General features: G+C 35.5%; 1 protein-coding gene across 2 annotated transcripts in view; it reads left to right on the top strand.

Annotated features, from left to right (window-relative positions):
- The window catches only part of tbl1x (transducin beta like 1 X-linked), a 320,024-nt gene that overhangs the window by 295,011 nt on the left and 8,437 nt on the right, over positions 1–16,576 (top strand). For both annotated transcript variants that reach the window (XM_028800860.2, XM_051927229.1), the window contains 5 exons: positions 2,272–2,413; positions 8,800–8,863; positions 10,545–10,642; positions 12,849–12,909; positions 14,451–14,572. In XM_028800860.2, coding sequence (XP_028656693.1) covers positions 2,272–2,413; positions 8,800–8,863; positions 10,545–10,642; positions 12,849–12,909; positions 14,451–14,572 — 487 coding nt within the window. The remainder of the gene's footprint in view (positions 1–2,271; positions 2,414–8,799; positions 8,864–10,544; positions 10,643–12,848; positions 12,910–14,450; positions 14,573–16,576) is intronic.

The following is a 16,576-nucleotide window of genomic DNA, read 5'->3' as shown; positions in this document are numbered from 1 at the left end:
TGCTAAGACAGCTGACTATTTTTGTAGTCTCTGAGAAGGAGAGTGTAACACGAGCCTGAACTCTACCCTAGGATCTTGTACTTTAACATTATATTTTCATTTGTAGGTTGTATTTTGTGGAAGATATTATACATGCTATTTTATGTTTGCCTGCTTTACTAAAAGCAGTTTCAAATAAAAATTCTCTTGCCTTTTTGATATATCAAAATAAAGCAGTTAAAGTAAAGTGATTGAGTAAGAAATGTGAAATGTGGGAGAGGTCCGAGCATTTCAGATTTAACTGATCTGAGTGACTCTTTTAACTGTGTCTGATTGTTATATAATCTGAGACTTATATACTTTATGAATGAACTAAGTTTAAGGTCTTTACTGCAAAGAAAGTTGTATTCAAAATAGGTGGGTGCCTTCAATAATTACCAAATACAATTTAACTAACAGTAATTGGGACCTGTTAAAATTCATCTGTGTATTAGAAAATATTAGTTGATGAGTTTCATTGAAAGTTAGGTATTTATTCCCATACAATCTTCAAAAAGTGTTGAGTCCCTAAAATGATGTGATCTAACTCCTAGAGATATCTTTTTAATTAAGGATTTGCAAGGAGTGGGGTGTTTAGTAAAATTTTTCGTACGTTTATTGCTAAAGGCACACTATGTGGCCTGCTGATCTATCTGCGTTTGGCATAGCAACATGCTTTTTCTAAGGTCAGGCCAGTCAAAATAATATAGCAGTTTTACAGATCGATCACTGATGTAGAGCAGTAATTTCTTGAATTTAAGTTGTTAGATTGCAATTCTAGTGTTTGTTCCTCAAAGTCAGCATTCAGAAATGCACAGCTAATAAAGTATGTAGAACCTTATTCTAAAATTCTTCCATAGTAACTAAAAGTGTCTATTGTCAAAACAAGCACCATCTCTGCTGAACGTCTAGGAATTGCTATGTTTAATTGATAATGGTATCAATAAGCCGCCCACCCACAATATTGAAATGTTCTTTCTACACTTAAGTTGTTTTGGGCAGTTACTACCATATACTATTTGTACATCTAAACTATTGTTTAAGGTAACAATAGTTTAGATGTTATAAGAACTATAAGAAGGTTAATCTCTTAAGAACTATAAGAAGGTTAATCTCTTAGAAGTGCCATTTGTTAGATTTCACAGATACACATAAATCACATGTATAATAAATTGGGCTGATGAGTATATTTTTTAGAAAAAAAAAATAAAGAATAAATAAATAAAACAAAACTCATAGTATAGTGACAAGTAAAAGTATGTGAACCATTTGGAAATCCCTATATTTATGTGTAAATTTGTCAGAGCTGGAAGATCGCACCATATTTTAGGTTGAAATTATCTAACACAGTCTGCTTTAATTAATAGAACAAAAATTATTATATTGTTCTTGTACATATTGAATATATCATTCAAACATTCACAGGTATAATTTGGAAAAACAACCTCTAGGTTGATGACTTCAGCAAATGTGAATTGGAGTCAGGAGATGCTAAACCTGGAGTCCAATCAATGACATCAGATTGGAGGTGTTGTTTAGAGATTCTTTGTCCAAGAAAAAGAGATTAAAACATTTTGAGTTGCTATTCTCAAGAATTAGGACTAGAGTTAGAAGCATCTGCTGATGTTAAGTATGCCTTGCAAAAATTTGATCTCAAAAGACATTTTATGTGCATAAAGCTGGAAAGGGTTACAAAGTAATTTTGGAGAATTTAGATCTTTATTAGTCCACAGTTAGTCAAACTGAGCATTATAAATTGGGACTGCTTAGTTTACTCGGGGCCTAGACAGTTTACCATCATCAAAGTGCAAATGAATTACCTGGACACAAGTTACTGCATTGTCTTTTGATTATTTAGCAATAAATAAAGATATTTTTAATTGTCACATGTGTATAATTTCTTATTTCATTTTATAATGGATCAAATTGTATTACATATGCAAAAGATGTCCAAATTTTATTACAAAAGATAAAATCCATATACATGTGTTTCATTTTAAAACTCTACTCCATCATGTGAAATGTGAAAAAAATATTGCACTGAAGACGAACTAGAAACATCTTGGCATACTAAAAAAATAGTTGTTCCAACTATAAGTGAGCCCTGATCCCTGCAATTGTAAGACGGAACGATGAAATATCCCATTACCTCATAACATTGTCTTCTGACATTTTTGTTGTGTTTTATACTCCTAGTTTTTGGATTTTAATTATGAATTGCTCTTCTAATTGATTTAATGTGTATTTCTGTAGGTCAGGAGACTCTACAGCAAGAATATGGAACCTGAATGAAAATGGGAATAGTGGCTCTACTCAGCTGGTCCTAAGGCATTGCATACGTGAAGGTGGACAAGATGTTCCAAGCAATAAGGATGTCACCTCCTTGGACTGGAATGTGAGTAGAACTTAGTTTGTTAAGCAGGATAGTCAATCAGTCATGGGTGTATTTTGTAGGTGAAAGTGTTAGTTGAGTGGTGTTCATACATAACCATACTTCTGTACTTGGTGAATAAGTTTGTTCCTTTCTTTTGACAGACTGTCCTGGTGCATAGTAAACATAAACAAAAATAAAATTCAGTAGGGTAACGGCACAGTGTCTCACTGGAAATCAGCCCTTAGTGTTACCTCATCACGTAAATCAATCTGTTTAGCCAGTGTGAGCTATGAGAATTGCCATGATGTACAGTATATCCTTAGAAATGGAAAAGTTAGAAGTTAATGTTGCTTTTAAAAAGAAATGACAGTCTAGTCTGTACTGGTAACTGGTGAATTAAGCAAATTCTTTACACAACAAATGATGATTCGTATTTTTTTAATATTGGTAGCTAAGCAAAATGAGTGGTAGTGGGGTAATGCATCAGAAACATTAAAAAAGTAATCATGGTAGAATGTAATGTACACTGAAAACATTAATTCAAAAATGCAGTATATTGCACAAATTTAGTTTTTTTGCAAAGTATATATACCACTTTTTAATAAAGTATCTATCTATCTATCTATCTATCTATCTATCTATCTATCTATCTATCTATCTATACAGTGCATCCGGAAAGTATTCACAGCGCATCACTTTTTCCACATTTTGTTATTTTACAGCCTTATTCCAAAATGGATTAAATTCATTTTTTTCCTCAGAATTCTACACACAACACCCCATAATGACAACGTGAAAAAAGTTTACTTGAGGTTTTTGCAAATTTATTAAAAATAAAAAAATTGAGAAAGCACATGTACATAAGTATTCACAGCCTTTGCCTTGAAGCTCAAAATTGAGCTCAGGTGCATCCTGTTTCCCCTGATCATCCTTGAGATGTTTCTGCAGCTTAACTGGAGTCCACCTGTGGTAAATTCAGTTGATTGGACATGATTTGGAAAGGCACACACCTGTCTATATAAGGTCCCACAGTTGACAGTTCATGTCAGACCACAAACCAAGCATGAAGTCAAAGGAATTGTCTGTAGACCTCCGAGACAGGATTGTGTCGAGGCACAAATCTGGGGAAGGTTACAGAAAAATGTCTACTGCTTTGAAGGTCCCAATGAGCACAGTGGCCTCCATCATCCGTAAGTGGAAGAAGTTGGAAACCACCAGGACTCTTCCTAGAGCTGTCCGGCCATCTAAACTGAGTGATCGGGGGAGAAGGGCCTTAGTCAGAGAGGTGACCAAGAACCCGATGGTCACTCTGTCAGAGCTCCAGAGGTCTTCTGTAGAGAGAGGAGAACCTTCCAGAAGGACAACCATCTCTGCAGCAATCCACCAATCAGGCCTGTATGGTAGAGTGGCCAGACGGTAGCCACTCCTTAGTAAAAGGTACATGGCAGCCCGCCTGGAGTTTGCCAAAAGGCACCTGAAGAACTCTCAGACCATGAGAAAGAAAATTCTCTGGTCTGATGAGACAAAGATTGAACTCACGTTTGGAGGAAACCAGGCACCGCTCATCACCAGGCCAATACCATCCCTACAGTGAAGCATGGTGGTGGTATCATCATGCTATGGGGATGTTTTTCAGCGGCAGGGACTTGGAGACTAGTCAGGATAAAGGGAAAGATGACTGCAGCAATGTACAGATACATCCTGGATGAAAACCTGCTCCAGAGCGCTTTTGACCTCAGACTGGGGCGACGGTTCATCTTTCAGCAGGACAACGACCCTAAGCACACAGCCAAGATATCAAAGGAGTGGCTTCAGGACAACTCTGTGAATGTCCTTGAGTGGCCCAGCCAGAGCCCAGACTTGAATCCGATTGAACATCTCTGGAGAGATCTTAAAATGGCTGTGCACTGACACTTCCCATCCAACCTGATGGAGCTTGAGAGGTGCTGCAAAGAGGAATGGGTGAAACTGGCCAAGGATAGGTGTGCCAAGCTTGTGGCATCATATTCAAAAAGACTTGAAGCTGTAATTGCTGCCAAAGGTGCATCGACAAAGTATTGAGCAAAGGCTGTGAATACTTACGTACATGTGATTTCTCAGTTTTTTTATTTTTAATAAATTTGCAAAAACCTCAAGTAAATTTTTTTCACGTTGTCATTATGGAGTGTTGTGTGCAGAATTCTGAGGAAAAAAATGAATTTAATCCATTTTGGAATAAGGCTGTAACGTAACATAAAATGTGGAAAAAGTGATGTGCTGTGAATACTTTCCGGATGCACTGTATATATACTTTGCAAAAAATCTAAATTTGTATTTCAAGTATTTCATGCTTAACAGTAAGTTCCAAACATTTATCCAGTACTTCACGCATTTTATCATAAAGAAAATCATAGCCAAAACTGTCTCAGTGAATTCCAAAGAGAGCTTAAAGAGCACCATACTCTTTGAAGAGTTTAACCTTTCTAGAGTTGAACTATAACGCAAGCTGCCATTAATTGTATTTCAATTACTGTACATTGCAGTACCAGTGATATTTCAGTTCTGGTATTAATTATAGTTTTAGTTTTTATTATTTTATAAAATGTATTTTTATTTTGTTGTAGTTTTCAGTGGAGTCAACAATTTTTATTTAGTTCTGTGTTTAAAATTTTAGTTTTTATTTTATTTAGTTCTTTATATTAATACAGTTTTAGGTTTTTTTTTTTTTTTTTTTGTTGAATGACCAAAAATGCTGGCCTACACATATTTCAATGCAAGTAATGTTTCAGTCATCAAAATACAGTCACAGTTCATAATGCCGTTAAACACAACTTGACTATCAATGATCAAACAGATTAAGTGGCCTAATGAGTATAATCAGCAAGATTAAATGTTTCAACCCTAGAAACCAGTCTGAGCAAGCACGTTGTTGTTAAGCTTTAAACAAGCACGCATTTCAAGAGCTTTGTTTATGTTGCAATGACGTCCATTGCACTGATAGCCACAAAGTGACAATATTCGCTTGACGAGCACCTGTAATGCAGGTCATAGACAAGGTCCTCAACCACTGGTGCCACCAGACTGAACGCTGACGATTTTTGCTGGCAGTACTGAAGCAGTGATGTGCGGTGAGGTTCATGGCTGGTAATGCACGGACTCCTTCAGAGACAGATTTTCAAATACAGTAATCCCTCGCTATATCGCGCCTCGACTTTCGCAGCTTCACTCTATCGCGGATTTTATATGTAAGCATATTTAAATATATATCGCAGATTTTTTGCTGGTTTGCGGATTTCTGCGGAAAATGGGTCTTTTAATTTCTGGTACATGCTTCCTCAGTTGGTTTGCCCAGTTGATTTCATACAAGGGACGCTATTGGCAGATGGCTGAGAAGCTACCCAACCAGAGCGTGTATTACGTATTAAATAAAACTCCTCAAATATATTGTGAGCACGGGGGCTATTCGTATCCCTAGAGGATACGGCCACTCCTCAATATACGCTGAAAGATTACCTTCACATTGCTCTCTTTCTTGCTGGGCTTACATATGGCTGATTTGTCAAGCGATATGCTTCCAGCACAGTACTTCGCATACTTAAAAGATCAAACAGCACATATTGATTTTTGATTGTTTGCCTTTCTCTCTCTCTCTCTTGCTCTGACATTCTCTGCTCCTGACAGAGGGGGTGTGAGCTGGGGGGCTGTTCGCACCCCTAGACGATATGGACGCTTGAAAGATTGCCTTCACATTGCTCCATTCTGTGCAGCTGCTTTATCAAGCGACATGCTTCCTGCACGGTGCTTCGCATACTTAAAAGCTCGAAGGGCACGTATTGATTTTTGATTGTTTGTTTGTTTTTCTCTGTCTCTCTCTCTCTCTGTCTCTGACATTCTCTGCTCCTAACGGAGGGGGTGTGAGCAGAGGGGCTGTTCGCACACTGACCTAGAGGATATGGACGCTCCTCTAAAAAATGCTGAAAGACTACCTTTACATTGTACTGGCGGTGCTTTGCATACTTAAAAGCCAAACAGCCCTATTGATTTTTGTTTGCTTTTTTCTCTCTCTCTCTGACATTCTCTGCTCCTGACGTGCACTCCTTTGAAGAGGAAGATATGTTTGCATTCTTTTAATTGTGAGATGGAACTGTCATCTCTGTCTTGTCATGGAGCACAGTTTAAACTTTTGAAAAAGAGACAAGTGTTTGTTTGCAGTGTTTGAATAAAGTTCCTGTCTCTCTACAACCTCCTGTGTTTCTGTGCAAATCTGTGACCCAACCATGACAATATAAAAATAACCATATAAACATATGTTTTCTACTTCGTGGATTTTCACCTTTCGCTGGGGGTTCTGGAACGCAACCCCCGCGATCAAGGAGGGATTACTGTATACCCAAAAGAGTAGATTATTCACTATTTAACTGGCAGCATGCACATTGATTTGGCTAAGAAAGAACATTACATTTATAGAGGCAAGAGAGAGTGGAGATAGTGCATTTGCTCTCTTTGTGTTCTAAATTTACCATTGCAATTTCACAATTGATACTTGTTCAATACAAATGAAAGTATAGAGTGGTGTACAAAAAAAAAAAGGATTTAAATTTTGAAATATTTAGTTGTTTTTAAAAGCTTTTGTATTGGATTTTTTTCTTAGTCTGATCCCATTTTTTATAAAATTGAAAACCATTTATGGTCTTACCTTTAGTTGTAAATGATATCCATGCGCCTATCCTTCTCCACGAAAATCCCTTGTCGCTTTCTTGTAAAAGTCCTCCTTATTTTCCTTTAGTTTTAAAAATCGTAATCTTCTATTTTGGCAGTCAGTCGGAACAAAAAATAAAAATAAACGTACTGCTGCAGTGCACTTGACTTTCTGATATCGCTAACGTATTGGCGCTGTGAGCCTCTGCGCAGAAGAACAGCAGCAATGAGCACCTGTTGGGCTCCCATCTGCCCCCTTCAGTGCGGCATGGTACTGTCTGCCTCACCTTGTGCCATTTCACTGCAATTTTATGTTCAATCAGCAAGACTAGATATGTCACACACATTCATTAAAGATATTAACCAGACTGTAGAAAGTCAGGGTGTATAATAAACGCGTATGCAAACATTAAATTGACGACATACAGAGAGACAGCAACAGGCTCGTGCCAATTGCTGCATCAACCCAGTGTGTGAGGCATAGCGCAGTCCAAGGTGAGGCTCAACTCGTCTCGTTGCTGCCGCACCTCACGTTTCTCCCCTATACTTGATCAGGAAATGTGCAGATTCAGATTTTCAATTACAAAAATGATCAAAATTATTGGAATCACACAGAAAACAAATGTATAGCACAGACCAGTGGACAAATTTATGTTATCATTATTAGTTTGTTTTTCACTTTTCATGATGACGGGTGAGACCGCATGTTCCAGTATGAAGTGCCGTCAAGGTGCCAGAGAAGTGCTGGACTTCCACTAAGTACTGATCAAGCTGGCCCTGCACTGAAACTCCGAGACTCTTTTCTTCATTTTGCATGCTACATTTGCTTTTATTATCATCTGCACTGTAATTAAAGTATTTCCTCATGTTACTTTCTCGCTTTCTACCCACAAACATCTGTGCAAAACTTGCCATCGTCAACCACAAGTGCTTACTGGTTGAACCCGACGAGCCAAATGCGCTCAACAAACAAACAAACAAACAACGGTCCTTTATGGAAGTTGCTCCACATGACTATTGTAAGCCCAAGGTACAGATCACCGCATAGTAAACAGTGCAACATTAAGTGAACACTCAGGGCGACCTTCAAAGAACCCCTTTGCATGACTGAATCGGATTGAACGAAAATACTATTGCTGTTTTTTTCGTTTTTACTCAATTTTCTTTATCATTTTAGTTCATTCACTTATCACTAATTTTTATATAGTTTTAGTTTCTCTGTTTGCCTTAATTTCAGTTCATGTTCTTGTAAAATGAAAAACTATGTTTTTAGTACTCATTTTGATTATGAAAATGTCACTGGTACCAGCCTGTGTTATATTTAGTGTGATCATTATTGATTTTCTTTTTCTTTTAACATTTTTCTCAAAGTGCCTTTGTGCATCTTTATTTTTTCAATCTTCTTGTTAAGGCACTTGATATGCACGATGCAGGGGTAACCTGTATAGAATATGTGTAGATATTTTTTTTTAAATGTCCCTGTTCATCACCAGTAAGTTTATTGATGCTTCTTTTTGATTCTTGATGAAATTACATATCAACCACAGTTGCTTAGATTAATACCTCTGCTGCATCTGAATTGAGAGTGCTTCATAAATTTAAAATCAGTGTATTGGCTATTTATAAAATAATCCATATTGTTATGATCATTTGATAGAAAAGAGCAATGTATATTAGTAATAATTAAATGAATGATAAGTATTTAACACAGTTTTGTTTTTCTCTTAAAGAGTGATGGAACACTTTTGGCTACAGGTTCATATGATGGATTTGCAAGAATATGGACAAAAGATGGTACTTTTTTTTTTTTTTGACTTTGATTTTAATTGGCAGTGGTCTGATGTGCTACCAGTGAAATGATCAGACAGACCAATTGTAGCAAATATCAATTGGTTCTGATGAACAAATTTGCCTTTGGGGTGGATTGGAGGTATAGTAGCTACCATTGCTACTTCACTGTTCACAGGTACCAATGTTTCCAGCCTGTGTGAAGTTTTCATTTTCTCCTGGCAATCTCAAACCAACCCCGCTTTGGCAAAAGTAAAGTGTTCATGTGTTTATTATCCTTATTGTCCATATTATCTGTGTGTACGTGACCTGTCTAGGACTTGGCCATAAGTTGCACCTTAGACTGCCTGTAAAAACACTCTCTCCTTACACAATGGACATATATATATATATATATATATATATATATATATATATATATATATATATATATATATATATATATATATATATATATATATAGATAGATATAGATAGATATATATAGATATATATATATATATATATATATATATATATAATATATATATATATAATATATATGTGTGTAACTTTTTTTTCTATAATATGCATACAGTTTAGTGATCAAGGGTTTTCTGAGTCTTTAATTGAAAATGCCTTGCAGAGGTTGTCATTTAATTAAATAACTGAATCTTTGTGTAAGTCGTAAATTAGATTTTTTTCTTTCCTTCAATGCTTGAAATTTAATTATTAATTCTTCCAAACCTGTATTGGCATTTTCCTCTATTTGTGAAAGGATCAGTCTGCCTGTCTTACCTCATTGTAGGACCTTAAAAATGCAAATAATTGTCTAGTCTGAAGTTATATAAATACAGTAGTAGTTGAACAAAAACAAAATATGGATTGCTTAGTTATGTTTCCACTGAAATGTTATTTACAGACATAGGCTCATCCAAAACAGTAGACTACAGGTGAACAATTAACCTTCAGTATTCATCCAAAGGTTTATTGTTTTATGACATATTTTTAAGTAATGAGTAAAAAAAAAAAAAAAACAGGTGAGTTAATGTCATTCCAAAAAAAGTTAAAGCGATATAGAAAATAAGGTTCTGTAACAGTAAATGCTGGAAGCTGAAACAAGTTGTGGGGTAGCCTGGTACATTTAAGGCAAGGATGGGACCCTTTGATTAAGAAACTGATGGAAACAATAACCATCAGCCTCATGGAGTCCTCTCATCCTGTCTTCTTAGGTTTAGTTTCAGAACCCCATGATGTACCTGATGTGTATAGTTGAAACATTTATTCAGAAAAGGAAACTGGTTTTGGTACAAGAGTCATGTTGCATCATTATAAATGACACATCTTAAAAAGGGGATTGGGTGAAAAAGCATTTTTAACAACTATACAGATTGCTTTGTAATTTTTTTTTCTTTCTTAATTTTGAAATATTAATTTGGAAGAACTTCATTGAAATAATGAGATACTATCAAGCCATTGCATCTTGTAGCTAAAGGGTTTCACTGACAGTGATGAAAGCCCACAATGGTTCTTTGTTTGTACTGTATTGTAATTAATTTTTAATGTATTTATGTGAGTAAATGAGTACATGAGTGGTTGACGGGCAGTTGAAGAGGTGGCTAGACAGTTCATAAGTGTGAACCAGATTTATTATGTGTTTTCATTTCTCTGGATTGAATTTGAACTTACCTTTTAATGTATATTTTAGGAAATCTAGCAAGTACCTTGGGGCAGCATAAAGGTCCTATATTTGCTTTAAAATGGAATAAAAAGGGAAACTGCATTCTCAGCGCTGGTGTAGATAAGGTATGTTTATACTTTCCCAGCAGAGATTTCAGTATTAAATGAATGTCAATATATTTAACAGTCAAGTAATTGTAAAGTGCAGTATTTGTGGTAAAGTCTCTTTGCTTTTCTATCAACTTGTGCTGAGCATGGTATAATAATTCACGCTGTAGTTTTCTATCTCTGCTGTTCAATGACAGAACACAAGCCCACATTACACAAACAAATAACATTTGAACATGATCATTTTCATTTATGTTTAAAACACATTGCTACAGCATTCACTGATTTTGTTATAATGTATGTGTAAATTACCAGATGATTCAGCTCTATACAAAAAAAAATCTTTAAAGAAAACATCCAACGATATTGATGGAATTAGTTTTGTTTTGATAAAAGCTGTTGCCTCACCAGTCTATTACATACAGTCGAGGAAATTCATCACTTTTTTTTTTTTTTTAATCCTTCAGAAATTAGTTGTCTGACAAAACTCAGTGTCACAATTTGAAGTACGTCAGGAAATCATACTGAACTTCAAGGTCACTAGTAATTTACAAGCCTTTCTTGAATTGGCTGTTTCAGTTGTTGTGAATTTACTATAAGGAATTCGCTGAGGAAGGCTTGAGTAATGTGGAAAATGCTGCTGTTTACTAGAATCCCTGGAGCCTATGAAAAAAGTTGTAATGCCGGGCCACCTTAAATTCTTTCGCACCTCTTTATCAACGCGTTGTTTTGCAAATGTGTCAATCAGCACAAGCAGCCTGCTATCCCATCCCCCAACAGACACAGTCGAATTTCTCCCAACTCAGGTCTGTTTATCTGGGTGTGAGGTGCCTTGAATTGCATCACGTGAGGTTGGAGAGCATGCACGGGTACAGGGTAAATATATCATTATTTGGAACACATATTCATGTGTGTTCAATGTCTACAACGATCTGGGTAAATGTAGGATGACAGGAAATGCGAGTCAAGAAATGATGAACACATATAGAAACTTTTTTCATGTTATAGTAATAATTGACAAAATGCTGACCTGAAGTGTATAATGTGTGAAGACTGAATTCCAAATATCAAATATAAATATCAATTGACAGAAAAACAATGTGTCTGCTTAGCTGGCGTAGAGGTAAAAAACGCTTGCCTTATAATTAAGAGCTTGTGGGTTCGAGCCCCGATTTTCCCGTTTTGAGTAGTGAGCTGCTATTATAATTATATAATAAAAACAAACATTTGATTTGAGTCTGTAACACCCGATGTACCTTTTTGCTAACTGTAAAAGACTGTAAACTAACTGTAAAAGATATCGCTTGAAGGGATATAACCAGACACACAAATGCTGGTGATTCATGTCTTCTTGGTATCTTGTTGTCACTTGAATTTTTTGTTGTTCAGTTTTATTCTTGAATAAAAGAGCACTTGTTTTGTTGTACCTTTTGTGAAAGTGTTTATTTGATATTTGGACTTCAGTCTTAACACATTATACACTTCAGGTCAGGTTTTTGTCAATTATTACTATAACATGAAAAAGGTTTGTTTTAGTTATGTGTTTAATATTTCTTGCCTTGCATTTCCTGTCATCCTACATTTACAGGGATCGTTGTAGACATGGAACACACATGAAATACTGTATATGTATTCCAAATAACGATATATTATTTACCCTATACAATTCCAGGCACCTCACACCCCAGACCCAGATAAAGAGACTTGAGCTGGGAGAACTTCAGCTGCATTGGTGGGGGATGGGATAGAAGGCAGCTTATGATGAATGACATATTTGCAAAACAAAGACACTGATGAAGAGGTGCGAGGGAATTTAAGGTGGCCCGGCATTGCAACTTTTTTCATTGGCTTCAAGGATTCTATTGTTAACCAAACGTTTGCTGAATAAACAGAACATGTGAAATTTTCTGAATAAATAAGAAATGTGTCTTTTTGCCAAACAAAAAACTCTTTAAAAAGATGTCATCCCACATCTGAATTACAGCTGAATAATGCATTTGCTTAGGGGTGCTTTACCTTAGAGACGAGTTGCTGCTACTAAAAGAACTAGAATTTCTGGATTGTCCCAGCAAATTCTGCAGGAGCAAATTGAAACATCTGTATGTTTTATGCTGATTTAACAACTAAAAATTTGTTCTTGTCAATTTTTACATATGTTAAAACATTAATGGCTAAAATAGAAATATTAGTGTGCTTTCTAAAAACCTATTTCTTTCCAATGCAGACAACAATCATCTGGGATGCGCACACAGGGGAGGCCAAACAGCAGTTTCCATTCCACTCAGGTGCGTGTGCAGAGTGTGTGTAAGGTCAAAATACATATAGAAAGAAGTGGCTTCCCACCACTTGTTGAATGCTGACAGATCAATTGTACATCATTATAAGGTGATGATACTAAACAGTAACATGAGACCCTGTTTTCTCCTGTTTTCTTTTTTGTAAATTGTTTTATAATGAAAGTTAAGATAATTACTATCTATATGTCAGCCTAAAATCTAAATGAAATTTGCTGTTCCTTCATTTGCCTTAGACTCAGAGAATTCAGTTAAAAGAAGTATCAAGATTAATAAAACACTGTATTCTACAGTATTTCAAAATTAATCATCAACATTGTTTGTGGACTAAAGGTTCATGCTTTTATTTACTGAAATGCACAATTCACTGTTTGAAAGTTACATTGCAGTCATCTTGTAAGGAAACATAGAAAGCAAGTCAGTGGTCAGTTAAGGTCCAGGAAATACATATGCTGTTTGTGAATTGTAAAAAATAACAAATGTAGTTCTGGAGAGTTTATTTATTTTAAGTATATGTACAGTTAAGGAGCAGCAGTTAATAATGGGGCCAGCTGTTCATACAGCAAAAGTAATCTTTGTTGGGAGCTGCCTTCCATGAATTCAAAGTGAAATAAAAAAAAATCACCTTTAATATACCATGATGAGTCTTCTAATATTTTATAAATAAAAGTATTTGTCTTGCAATTACATATTAAACTAAGCAGTTTTATTATATTTTTGGTTTATTACATTTAAATAACCTGGCAAAATTATAGGCACATTTTATATTTTATACATGTCTATCACATTTCCCCTAAGCTTTAGGTTTTAGACTTAAAATAAACACTTACTGAATCTGTCACCTCAATGATTCATCTCAGTATTATGTGGCTGTTATGTTTAGGAAAAAAAAGAAGGCATCCAGTACTGTGCTAGGGACCCGGAGTGTCTGATGAATAGCCATTTGACTTTCTGAGAGAAGAGTTGCTACAACTCCTTCCTCATGATCCTCATTGACAACACAATAGTTCTTCATGGTATACTATTCTGTGTTTAGTGAAAAATATAAAAAAAGGTTAGTATAATTCAAGCAAGTGAGTCTTTTTAGCTGTTCATTAATTTAATCCCATTATAATTATTGACACATACAGTACACTGTAGCAGCTGCCACTTGTACAGGGTTTTTCATTACTTTTTAGACTGCATCTGTTTTCTGTCTAGTAACCGAAGCACAGTTGAATGTGATTTGAAATATTTTCCAACTATAGTGTGAATTCTTAGGGTCTAGTTTTGTGTTCCCAGTTAAAATTTTTAATTAATTGGTATCATAAATGGAGATTTAAAATATGCTGTTGAAAAGCATTTATTTTCAATATTTAGATTTGAAAGTGGCATGACACCAATGATCCAAAGTGCAGTTCTATAAACCTAACCCAGATTATCAGTTCATTAACATAAGCAAATTTAACTTAATTCGCTTTATTTTAAGTACTTTTTGGATCACTGGCTGTGAATTGTTTTTCAAGATGTGCCTTTTCCCCTCTTTTTGATAGCTCCTGCTCTTGATGTGGATTGGCAGAACAACACTACATTTGCTTCATGTAGTACTGACATGTGCATTCATGTGTGTCGATTGGGATGTGACCGTCCAGTAAAAACATTTCAAGGGCATACGGTAACTGGAAAATTTTGAACATTTCTTTAGACACCTGGTTTCAAAACAAATTAACTAGAAGATGATAGAATGCACAATGTTACTGCCTAAAATGAAGTGTCCTGTGTCTAGCATTTCGTTTTAAAACAGTTTACAGTAAATACTTCAGGAATTTCTGTCCCTTTAATTACACAGAAAAATAAATAGTTTGAACAGAAAATTTCTCTATATGCAAATGATATGGTACTGTATATATCAGACACACAAAATACTGTGCCTGCAGTCTTAACAGCACTTACAGAATTTCAAAAGGTCTCTGGTCTCAGAATTAATTTGAATAAAAGTGTGCTCTTTCCAGTGAATTCTCAAGCACACAATATTAAATTGGACACCTTCCCTTTTATCATTGCAGATCAGTTTAAATTCCTAGGGGTAAACATTACAAGTAGACATAGTACTCTCTATTAACAAAATTTCGCTGTCTGTATGGAAAAAATTAAGCAAGACTTGCATAGATGGTCAACCTTTCATCTCACTCTAGCTGGAAGAATTAACGTTGTTAAGATGAATATCCTTCCTAAGCTTCTCTTTTTATTTCAATACGTCAATAAATAATTTTTTAAGCAATTAGATTCAACCATAACCTCATTTATTTTGATCTTAAAACATCCACGTATTCAAAGAGCGACCCCGCAAAGACCAAAGGCAGAAGGTGGCATGGCTCTACCCAACTTTCAGTTTTATTACTGGGCAGCAAACATACAAGCTATAAAAACCTGGACACAAATAGATGAACATACACTGGCTTGGTGCACAATAGAAATGAAATCCTGCAGTACTTCTTTATATTCCCTGCTTTGTGCCCCAATAAATGCAAGTTATCGCCCATATACTAATAACCCAATTGTGCTTCACTCACTCAGAATATGGAACCAATGTAGAAAGCATTTTAAGATGGAGAATCTTTTATCTGTGGCACCTCTGCATGAGAACCACCTTTTTCAACCCTCTCAAACATAGGCAGTTTTTAATAACTGGAAAACATTTATGATTAAATTACTTAGAGATCTTTATATAGACACCATCTTTGCATCCTATGAACAATTACATTCCAACTTTAACTTTCACATTCCTTTCACTACCTTCAAATTAGAAACTTTGTTAAACAGAACCTGCCTGATTTTCCTCATCTCCCACCTTCCTCTATGCTGGAAAAAATATTGCTCAGTTTCGAGAACTCGGACAGCATTTCTGCAATATATAAAATTATTTTACAGTCCCTCCCTTTCAAAGATCCAAGAGGACAATGGAAAAAAAGGATCTCTCACTCAACATATCAGAAAAGGAGTGGAAGGTAGCAATGCAGAGAATTCACTCGAGCTCCATATGCGCAAAGCATACAATTATTCAATTCAATATTATATATTGAGCACATCTGTCGCACTTAAAAGTGTCCAAAATGTTTCCAGGGCAAGATCCAACCTGTGAACGCTGCAATCAAGTTCCAGCCTCACTGGGTCACATGTTTTGGGCCTGCACCAAATTAACATCATTCTGGACAAAAAATTTTAAGTGCCTTTCAGACAGCCTTGGTGTCACAATCTCTCCTAACCCATTAACAGCTGTGTTTAAGCCCATCTGGAAGAACACCAAAGTGGAGAAGGACAAGCAAACTGTGATTGCCTTCACTACACTATTGGCACACAGACTTATTTTGCTAAACTGGAAGAATCCTAACTCTCCTCTTTTAAGTCAGTGGGTAACTGATGTTTTATATTATTTGAAATTGGAAGAAATCAGATTCTCACTTAGAGGATCTGTGCAGAACTTTTTCAAAACCTGGTAGGATCTAATCAATAATATTTTAGAATAAGCTCTTAAAACACTGATCTTTATCTGCCTATTAAACTCATCAATTTATTTATTTTTACTAGGTTTAAGTTTTACTTCGTTGGCCATGCTCTCTTTCTCAGGGGTGGGGGTTGATTTGTTTTCAATCCTATTTTTTGTAAAAATTGATCAATT

Source organism: Erpetoichthys calabaricus, chromosome 4 (assembly GCF_900747795.2).
Source record: "Erpetoichthys calabaricus chromosome 4, fErpCal1.3, whole genome shotgun sequence".
Classification (NCBI taxonomy): Eukaryota; Metazoa; Chordata; class Cladistia; order Polypteriformes; family Polypteridae; genus Erpetoichthys; species Erpetoichthys calabaricus.
The sequence above is the reverse complement of the archived record's forward strand: the minus strand, read 5'-3'. Positions and strand labels throughout refer to the sequence as shown.